The sequence below is a fragment of the Simochromis diagramma genome, unplaced genomic scaffold (assembly GCF_900408965.1).
Source record: "Simochromis diagramma unplaced genomic scaffold, fSimDia1.1 OVJJ01000685.1, whole genome shotgun sequence".
Classification (NCBI taxonomy): domain Eukaryota; kingdom Metazoa; phylum Chordata; class Actinopteri; order Cichliformes; family Cichlidae; genus Simochromis; species Simochromis diagramma.
In genome coordinates, this window is record NW_024387477.1 from 8985715 (window position 1) to 8995948 (window position 10234).

A 10234-nucleotide genomic window follows, 5' to 3' on the forward strand; every position below is an offset into this window, starting at 1 on the left:
CACGGTGCTGTCAGAAGCCTCTAAAGTGCAGTTGGAAGCCATCCGCCGCACAACACGCGTCCCCTTTTGATAAAAAGAGAAAACTCTGAGAGGCATGACTGCATTTATTTACCCAGCCTGGCAGACCCTGCTCAGGGATTGCATATGATGTTCCGACTAACAGACAGAAAATAAAATAGCTCAAGCCCACTTACTAGCCTTGACACATAAAGACTTATGAGGGCCTGTTTGCATTTCAGAGCCACCCAGGTGCCTTTTGTAAAGCTGTAGTGTACTTGATGCTGAGTTGAAGAGGTGTCATATTTGGAGGTACTTAAGCATGCACTGTTTTGTTGTCTGTTCAAAGCCATGTACTTCAAACAAGCATGGCTTATTAAGTAGAGCTAAAGTTGCCAGGACACCTGTAGATTATTGTGGAAGTGATACGTCAAAAATCTCTTTTGTGTGCCGCAAATAATTTCAAAGATGCTTGTAAGCTACGCTGCTCTTACATCTCGTGTGTTTGAACAGGTACACTGCAAACACACACATCCACACATCTTAACCTAGAAACCGTGAACAGATTTGTGTTATTCTGACAATCTATTATGCGCTTGTGTGTCTTTAGATTCACAGAGAGGATCTGTTGTTTCAGGTTTACTGGAGTCTTTTTCCCCCCCCCCCCTTATTTGCAACCCGAGAAGACATCTGAATACAGAACGACTGCATTTTTGTCCAGGTGTGTCATAACTTATGGAGTTTTTGACTCAACTCCTTTTCAGCCTGTGCACATTTCCTGAATACCATATCTGTAGAAGTGTTGCAATCTATGTGAAATGTACATGTGAGGAGGTTCGAAATCAAGCAGTTTCAATATAACCTACTTCTCCCCCCCAAAAAGACACAACAGGTGTCGAGTGCAAGAGGCAGAACAGGAGAAAGCACCTGACGACTCTGCATTCCCTTTTGGCAAGATTAAAAAAAAAAAAAAGCCACCCCAGTGAGGCAGAGTGAGGCTCTGAACATGAGATCAATGGAGCATATTTAAAAGACATTAGAGAGCAGTCCTCCTGTCACATTCCTATGATAAAGTACAGGAATCTGGCCCCGAAGCATACAGTACCATGTATCTATAAAAGCGATCCTCCAGTGTCATTCCTCATGTGCTTAATCTCCAAGTGGAGATAAAAGATGGAGGATGGCCAGCAGGGTCTACGGGTCTGGGTCATCCTACCCGGCACTGGGATCCCCCAGCGGGCCGGCAGATGTCAAGGGGTGAAGGTAGAGGAGAACGGATAGCTGCCGGCCCTGGAGCCCCTCATTCACTTTCTAACTTGCTCACATTAAAGAGAGCTCTAATCACTGCAGGGACTTGGCCAATGATGTGCGTATCAAAAGGCATATTTCAAAAAGGCATCTTAAAAGGCCCGAGGGCGAAGAGGCAATAAGAGCACATTTGTATGTGGATGAAAGGGAAAAGTGTAGACAGACCTTGCATCAGAATACAGCGGGGGGAGATCATTAGCATCTCCAGCAAAATATGCACTAGCAGAGAGGGAGAGAGAGGTACAGTCAGAGAGGGAGAGAGAGGCAACAAGGTGGCAGTGGGACGGGGTTGTAGGGCTGAGGGAGAAGGGATGGTTCTCTTCGCCATTCGTTCTTTTTTGTTTTACACAGTTCCCAAAAAGAATAAGAGAACAAATACATTTTTGAACAAAGGCAGGGCTCTTGAAATGGAAGCCCGCTGGGGGTGTGAGGTGGCTCCATTGTGATTTACAACAGAGTGAAGCCACAACGCATCTGCACTCCCAAATCCTCTTACACTCCTCTCTCACCTCCCTAAAGAGAACAGGCCCAGTGCGTGAGCTTTGATATGCGACGAAGAGCCTTGAATCAAAGGATGTGATGGGATACACAATTCCCTAATACATTGAGCAATATTGGCCCGTTTCTCTTTCTAGCATTTTGGTTTTGGACTGTAACAGAGTCACGGCACAGCCTCCCCCGTCTGACCAAAACTGGTTGAAATACTGTCTCCTAACACGAGAAAGGACTGAGAGAAAAGCGCCGCGTGTGGTTTTCACATTGAGTGAAGGACTTTCCTAAAAGCAGGGTAATATGAGAAAGTTGTGATGCAAAAGCTGCTGAATGGCTTTTTTTTCTTGCAGCCAAGAACCAAAATAATTCTGTAAACAATGACAGGAAATGACAGATTCTGGGATTTTAAGCCACACAAGGAGTTTCAAGATCTGCCTAAAAAAAAGGCTAGATATGGCTCTGAGTGAGGAACATCATAATTTAAACATCAAGGTGTCTTAACTCAGCACAGAGACCAACCACAATGCTGATTTGTGTTTGTGTGATTTTCTACTGCACTTTCAAATATTTATGAAAGTGTAGCAGCGGTGAAGACAATATCCAAGAAAATGGACCATTGTAACTTTATAATGCATTTTTTTTTCTCCTTTAATTTTACACATAATTCAGCTTACACACACACACAAACACACACGCATAGTGTCAGCAGAAGTGAGGGTGGTGGACGCCGAGCTTTAAAAAGACAGTAGAATAGAACAAAAGCTGGTAACTTGGCATAGTTTGCACACTTGTACATGAGCAGCATGCAGACGCACAGCGTGAAGTAACTACAGTAATTTGAGTCGTTAAAAGATGTCTATATTGCACAGAGATGCCTGCGTACTGTTCACGCACAAATACCCACACACCGATATACAGACACGCTCATCAGACCAAATTTGGAAATTTGGTATCAGGAGACCAATTATCTTAATTATTTTCCCTTTCCCTCCATTATTCTCCTCTACTTGTTTTCCTGCTTTCTATTTTAGCTGTGTTTGCATTTGTGAGTATTTTGGTTAGTGCATTTCACAACACAAAATTACTCCAAAGCTCTGCGAGAGGAGGGATTGTGTGTGCGTGTGAGTGTGTGTGTCTACATAGGCTAAAAAATCCGGGCTGTTTTATTTCCATACTCAAACATGTAGCAAGAGTTCCTTGCCTAGGGAACAGTGGCAGATGAGTAATGATGGTGCGAGTAAGCTGTTATTATATTCTGCTTGAAAACCCAAAGAAACAGCATTTAAACCTTCAGGGCCATTCTGTTCAGCTGCTGCCATGCAACAGTTCAGACTAACCTACACAGATATTGCCCAATTGTGTGTTACAGCTCATTCACTATGAGGTGACAGCATCTCGCCAACCACGGAAAGGAAGGTAATTATATTGTGATGGATTTCACCTGCACCCCATGAAAATAACCCCGTGCATGTCTAAGCACAGCTGGTTTCAGACATCCCAACCTAAAACTCATTTCGCCATCATTGTACAGACGGGAATATTTCTTCTTATTTTTTGGTCTTTTGCTAAAAGATCAAATTGCTTGTAGGCTGTTTAGTCAACGGTGAGGGCCGGCAATATATCCTAAAATCTAAAAAGAAATGGAAATTTAGATAAGCTGGGTATCTTCAAGAGCAAGTGGGATCTAGATAAGAATTCCTCATCTTCAGTGTTTACAGGCATGGGAGTCATGGGTTAGCGTTATCATTAATAAGAGGGTTTGAAATGGAGACTTTCCACAAGATCATGCCTTGCAGATTTGCCCTTAAATTAAAGGGCAACTTTCTGTGATGTAAAGCTATGCTGTAAATCCACTGATAATCTGCTGGCAATTAACATGTAAGCTGATGAAATGTATACCATTTAAGCACGAGCATCATGCATGGCAAAATCAAGAGTGGAGATTTGATGCAACGAAGGTGGCCTGAAGAACCAGTGAAAATGTTCAAAAATGCACATGAAAACAAATATACATATATATTCAGATTTTTATTTATATTTCATTTCTGGAAGGATATCTTGTACACCAAATATCCCGTTGGCAGTTAAGCGCATTCAATGTGTTTAGAAGCCAGAAACAGTCACTTGTTTTAACAAACACAATTACAAAATAAAGATAAACCACAAAATAATGAACTGCATGTATATAACATACAAAAGAATCCCATGCCTACTCAGTAGGTAACTTCAACATTCCAGCTCTTGAAGATGTAGATATTTACATTTCAGTTTTACAAAAATAGACTTTATAATTTTTATCCTTTTTTGCTTACATTCTGATAAAATGAAGCGGTGCCCTCGGAGCTCGTCCCTTCACTCCCTCTGTGTACATTCTGTAACAAAAATAGTCCCTCAACCCTTAAGGCGAGATGCTGTGCATCGTCTCTCGCGCTCAGCCATGTCACACAATCAACAAGGCTTCACAAAAGGCACCAAATAACAGGAGCGTTTGTCTTGTTTAAGTTTTTTTCTAAAAAAAAAAAAAAGAAAATGTTTTTTTTTTCTTTTCTCTGTTTTTCCATATAACTGAGCGATATGTCACATGTGAGAAAGAGAGAAAGAGATAGTACCAGTGGATGATATTTACAAACAGAAACGAACATCACTCTTACTCATGCTTGAATACTTAAGTGCGTTTTTTTTTTTTCTTCAAACAATGTCGAAACGTATCACAGCATCATCACTACATAATAGAGAAAGTATGTAGAAAATATGGCCCTGCTCACTTCAAATAATACAATGCAAATATGCAAACAACTGTTCACATCAGTGGTACCAAAGAATGATAAAAACGAAACATGGCACATGTACAATATACATATATGATAGCTTATGTATATCATTCATTGTCTTTAGTACTGTATGACCGCCTGCAAGGACGAACGTGCCTCTGTACTTCAACTGCAGGCAATCTGTTTGTCTCATGGTTATTGTGTACCTATAACAGAGACTTGCCAGTTTCTCTGTCTCCAGAGTCCCATATGCACTTGAAGTGCTGCATTTGTTTTAGAGACAGAAAAAAAATCCCTTTTCATCTTCTATTGTCTTTGCCCGGTCCTTGACATGTGTCTTTTTCTCTCTTTCAGGTAAATCTCAAGATTCACCTAACACTGCACAGGGAGCAGAAAAGTGCTTTTTAGAGGGGGGAAAACAAAGTCCTTTTGATGCTGATTTCTTTCCCCTCAAAAAACCTTAAGGAAAGAGAGGTACGGAGAGACTAAAAAAAGTTCTTGTCTTTGCTCGTTCTTAGCAGATCTCGATTGTCCTTGGGGAAAGGGTGGTCTGCATGTCTGGGAGCGGGGTGGGGACGGGGGAGCTGTAGATGTTGGATGCCACTGACGAGGGGAAGGAGGAGGCCACCTGGGATTGAAAGGTGCTTGACATGGACACCGATGGGTAGGTGGTGGCGACGGATGGAGATGGGTAGGAAGTGTGGACGGGAGAGGAGTAGCAGGAGGTGACTGGAGAGGGGTAAGAAGACACTGGAGAAGGATAGGAAGTGATGGAAGAGGGGTAGCTGGAGGGAGGTGAGGCTGCTGAGACCGGGGTTGCTGTTGCGACCACTGCCCCCACCTTCTCTGCTTTCTTGTCCTTCTGCCGTAGGTGGATCTTTGTGTGTCTTTTCCTCTCGTCGCTGCGGGCAAATTTGCGTCCGCAAATCTCGCAGGCAAAAGGCTTCTCGCCAGTGTGAGTACGGATGTGCGTTGTCAAGTGGTCACTGCGGCTGAAGTTACGCATGCAGATGCGGCACTGGAAGGGTTTCTGACCTGTGTGGATGCGGATGTGACGCGTCAGCTCATCAGACCGTGAAAAGCGCCGATCGCAGGTCTCCACGGGGCAAGCGTACGGCCTTTCGTGGGGTGGTGTCTTGCTTGGCCGGGTGGGGTACTTGCGCATGCGGCTAGGCTTGATTAGCTGGGACTGGTAGACACTTTTTAAGTCCTGCGAACCAGTCTGGGTTGCAAAAGCCTTGATGGTAGAAAGAGGAGTCAGGGAGGGCTGGCTTGACTGATTCTGGAAGGGCTTCTGGTCAGGAGGGACCAGGCTGATCTCTCCCTGCTGCTGAGGGAAGAGGTAGTCAGGAATCATGGGCACAGGGAAGCTTGTGCTGCAGGTCTTGCTATTGGGATAAGCAGGGGGTGGGTACTGCACTGTTCCAGCTGAAGTGGGAAAAGCCTGGCCCTGGTCTGGGAAGATATCAGAGTTGGAGCTGGAGTAGGTTGGGGCAGCTGAGTAGATTGGGTTGGGTTCACTGTGGTGAATCGAAGAACTGAGGCTGGAGCTCTGAGATGAGGACGAGGAGGTAGAAGAAGACGAGGAAGAAGAGGAAGATGGGACTGAAGAGGAGGAGGATGAGATGGTCTGTGAGGCTGCGGAGGAAGAGCTAGAGCTGGGCGCAACATTGCCTATCAGCCCAGAGAACAGGCCCAAGATCGGCTCCGCCCAGAGGCTGTTGCTGCAGGTGGTGGCGGGCTCAAGGGTGAAGCTGCCTGTATAGGAGATGGGGGGCAGCCTTTGGGTTGGGTAGGTCTGCTCCACCACTGGCTTCTCACAGTTGAAGGGGATATCAGGTAACGTATCTGCAGGGAGCACAGAGAAAGCAGAGACATAAATCAAACTGTCAATATCCAGAGGGAGGGAGAGGGAAACCTGCCAGAGCAGTGGACAGTGTGTCACCCCTCTCTCCTGTCACAGATCAGACAGGTGCCCACACAGAGAAGCACCCTCAAACTAAACTCTTCCCCCCTCAACCCTAGAAGTGTGTCTATCTAAACAGCAACAGAAGCCGCATGCTTTCTAAACACATTGGCTCAAACTCTCTCAATCTTTCTTTTATTTTCCTACTTCCTGTCTTTCACAAGCTCGAGCATGCACACACACAAGCACAGCGTTCGGATTCCTAAAACCCATCACAGAGCCAGAGGCGATTGATCATCGAAACTGCAGTTCAGCCGTTTTTGGAAATGCAATTTGAATTGAGCTGTAGGAGTGTTGAGAAGCATGCGGTAGCAGAGCAGAGTCTGAGTCTTTAGAGACCTGACAAGGATATAGAGCTATCAATAAATTAGTGTTAAGTAAGGTGTTTTTATTTCTCTGTATTTAGTTTTAACAGAATTATAATATTAAACAATAGTGTTCAGTGAGCTAAAGGGGAAGACTGCAAAACTACATGCAGCAGACTTATAACTAAAAATCTTAAATGTCAACTTAAATCAAGCATGACTGTTTAATCCAGTGAAATAGCAATAAACAGCAAACATAAATAATATTTTTGTAAGTTGCATAGCTGTTTCTGTCAACTCTTTCTTGGTTCATTATAGCTCTACAGATGCGTTTAATTCGGTTTTAAATGCAGCATAAACAACCAGAAGCAATAGAAAAAAAAATCTCCAGATCTTACCTCCAGCGAGGTGGTCATACTGGTCTCCTGGCTCCCCGGAGCCAAAACCGGCACCTTCTGGTGCAGACGCAGAGAGGAATGGGGTCCCTGCAGAGCTGAGCATCATCACCTCCTCCAGCTTAGGGTAGCTATCCATGGGGGAGTGAGAGAACCTCAGGGGCTCGGAGTTCTGCAGGGCTGGGAGAATCATCTCAGTCTTGGCTGCAGCCATCCTCTGCTGGTGCTGAAGCTGCAGGGCTGAGACTGCGCTGATGGCTGGTGTTGAGTGCGTGGAGGCTGGGCGCACGTTAGCAGAGCGGTGCCTCGCAGGTGGAAGGAATCACTTAGCCCCGTTCAGGGAGCGCTGCACACTTCTTCTGATGCCGAGGAAGATGCAGCTTTTCTGTCTTTAGTCCGTGACTCTTGCTCTCCCGTGGTCCTGTCGTTGTCCGTGTTTCTCTTAGAGGTGAGTAAAGATCCACTTGTCTTTTCGGAAAAAATCAAACGTCTCCTTTATACTCATTCCCTAAGATTCATCAAAATTAATCTGTTGATTAATTTCGACTTTTTGTAATAAATTACTTCTCCAATTCAGGCTTTTTACCTTTTTGGATTGATGTTGTTTTGAGTTGACGTTTTACTTTTTAATGTGATTTTTCTGTCAGTGAGATCTATTTGTTTGTCTCTCTATCTCGGCTCTAACAGTTGCTCTTGTGGGCTCTCAGGGCTGTCTATGAGCCGAGAGGTTTCCCCGCTCCTTTTATATGTGCTTTGTGACGTAGATGTCCATATTTGGAGCATAGGAAGCCCATATTTAGGCACTGCAGTGGAGGACACATGACGCTGGCCTGGGGGGGGGAAACAGAGAGGAGAGACTTTATATTAAGCTCTAACAGTAAATTGTGAAGACAACGCCGCTCTTCCTCTCTCCCGAATCAATGTATCTTCATAGACAGCAGCATTATTCTTGCGCTCTCCCGGTCGTCCCATAGATTTGATTTGGATTTCCCATCTGTGCAGCAGGCAGCGCTGCTGCCGGAAAGCCCTGCTCCGCCGTGCCTTATAAGGTCGTGACTACATAAGGACCTATTCCGGTGGGTTTCCATTTCCCCTGTCCTTATTTGGAGCTTCCTTTGGCAAAGCCGATCGCTGTTTGGCAGCGAATGAGAGAATGGAGTGCAAATCATGTCCAACGCTCACAATAACTAATGTCAGCGACAGAATTACGGTCCTGTGTTTAAAAGCGCAGCTTAACTCGCGGTTCGCCTGTAACCACTCTGTGAAACAGAAGAACTGCGCTGCGTGGACCGAGTTAGTGTTTAAACAGACGCACAGAGCAAGCCAAAAACACGACGAACGCTTTTTAAACACAATCCCAACAACTTGTACAACAATTTGGGTCCAAAACACGCAAAACCCAACTGCAACACCAGCTCACGCACAACTTTAACGCCCTTTTTTTCAACAACTACTGATATTTACGAGTTGCATGGACGAGCGTTTCTCTAAAACCTCTGCTTAAGGACCTATTCCGGTGGGCTTCCATATATATATATATATATATATATATATGTGTGTGTGTGTGTGTGTGTGTGTGTGTGTGTGTGTGTGTGAGGACAATTCTCAAGCAGCGGTCTGAGAATTAGGAGGCTGCAAACTGCTGGATGGCAGCAAACTTCTCCTAAATTAACTTTCCATCTCTTTCGGCGGTGTCATTGATTAATGAGGACAGATAGGTGCGGCTGCTGACGAGGTACGGACCGATCTATCTAATTGAGGGGTGTCCCCTGCTCAATATTCAGGGAATCTCTCTGCCACTCAGCGGCCTAATGGGCCGCGTTAACAACATTGTGCACAGCTGCCAGGACGCCAGCGGGATACCGATGTTACCCCGGCTGCTCCAGTTTCGGCTGGGGCTCCTGCACTCCTCGGTGGAAGCTGACGGGAAATCGATGTGTTTCCCTTGCTGCTGACTGGATCTATATGTGAGCAACCTTATTGGGAAATATCGTGGGCAGGAAACTTTGAGGTGGTCCAAGAGAAGGAGAGGGAGGGAGAGAAAAGATGCTGCCGATGAATATAATTTGATTTACATTCAGGGTTTAGTGAATAAAAGGCATTTAAACCAAGTTTAAACTGCCCCATCCAGGTGCCGCTGTCACAAGCATGCTATCACAATCGGACTGATTGAAAAAACTGACATAGATCGATGGATCGATTGATGTGGTAACAAAACAATCATTCAGGTACGCACAACTGGCGTTTGGTCTTTGCTGGATTGCATCCCCTTGCAGGCATTTTCCATTCAGCCTCTGGCAAATGTCTCTGTTTACCCCTATTAGAGTGATAGCAAAATTCTGTCATATATTATGAATGATCTGGAGCAGAGGCTCCTTTACAAAATCCAAATATGCCTGGAGTAGACGGCGCAGCTGGAGAATGTGTAATTCTGTTTATTCATCCAGATACTGGACGTATAAATCTAATACATTTTGAAGGTATGTGGCAATGCGTAGAAAAAAATGCTAGCCTGTCACCGTGCACACACACAGTTAACGTTTGGATTTACATTCTGCTTTTCAGCTACAAGAATTCTCCTCCTCCATGGGCCTGTTACTTTGACGATAAAAGACCAGGAGACAGCCTACAATGATGGTGAGTTACACAAAATGATTTTAAATGTGGCAAGGTGATGATACCAAATCTAAACTCCTGTCTGCATCCACCACCGCTGTCATGCATCAGCTACCAAGGTCGATAAATTTGTGGAAAAGCAAAGAAGAAAAGAGCAGAGAGCAGCAGATGAGAGAACTCATCATCTGATGACAATGTAATAAAATCAGGTTAGGGAAAACTCTCAGAAAAGTAATAAAGTAATAAAGATGATAAACAGTTCACAGTGGTTGTTTGGGCCTCTCTTCACTCTGATGCATGGAGGGGGTGGAAGCCAGATGCTGTAAGGGCAGGAGAAGGAGAATTAGTCTACGTGTGTAGATGCTCAGGATCTGTGTGTACTTT

At 44.8% G+C, this 10234-nt stretch overlaps 1 protein-coding gene across 1 annotated transcript; it reads right to left on the reverse strand.

The window, feature by feature from the left end:
* Positions 1–3806: 3806 nt before the first annotated feature.
* egr1 (early growth response 1) lies at positions 3807–7448 on the reverse strand. The gene is made up of 2 exons (XM_040015745.1): positions 7238–7448; positions 3807–6416 (listed from the first exon to the last, which is right to left on the reverse strand). The coding sequence occupies exons 1-2, from the start codon at positions 7446–7448 to the stop codon at positions 5083–5085; spliced, it is 1545 nt and encodes a 514-aa protein (XP_039871679.1). The 3' UTR covers positions 3807–5082.
* Positions 7449–10234: the final 2786 nt, after the last annotated feature.

What these genes read in the sequence shown, in the direction of transcription:
- egr1 (XM_040015745.1), bottom strand. Translation starts at nt 7,448, where the DNA reads ATGGCTGCAGCCAAGACTGAGATGATTCTCCCAGCCCTGCAGAACTCC. An exon ending in GTATGACCACCTCGCTGGAG is followed by an intron (nt 6,417 to 7,237) that starts GTAAGATCTGGA and finishes TGCTCCCTGCAG; the next exon opens with ATACGTTACCTGATATCCCC.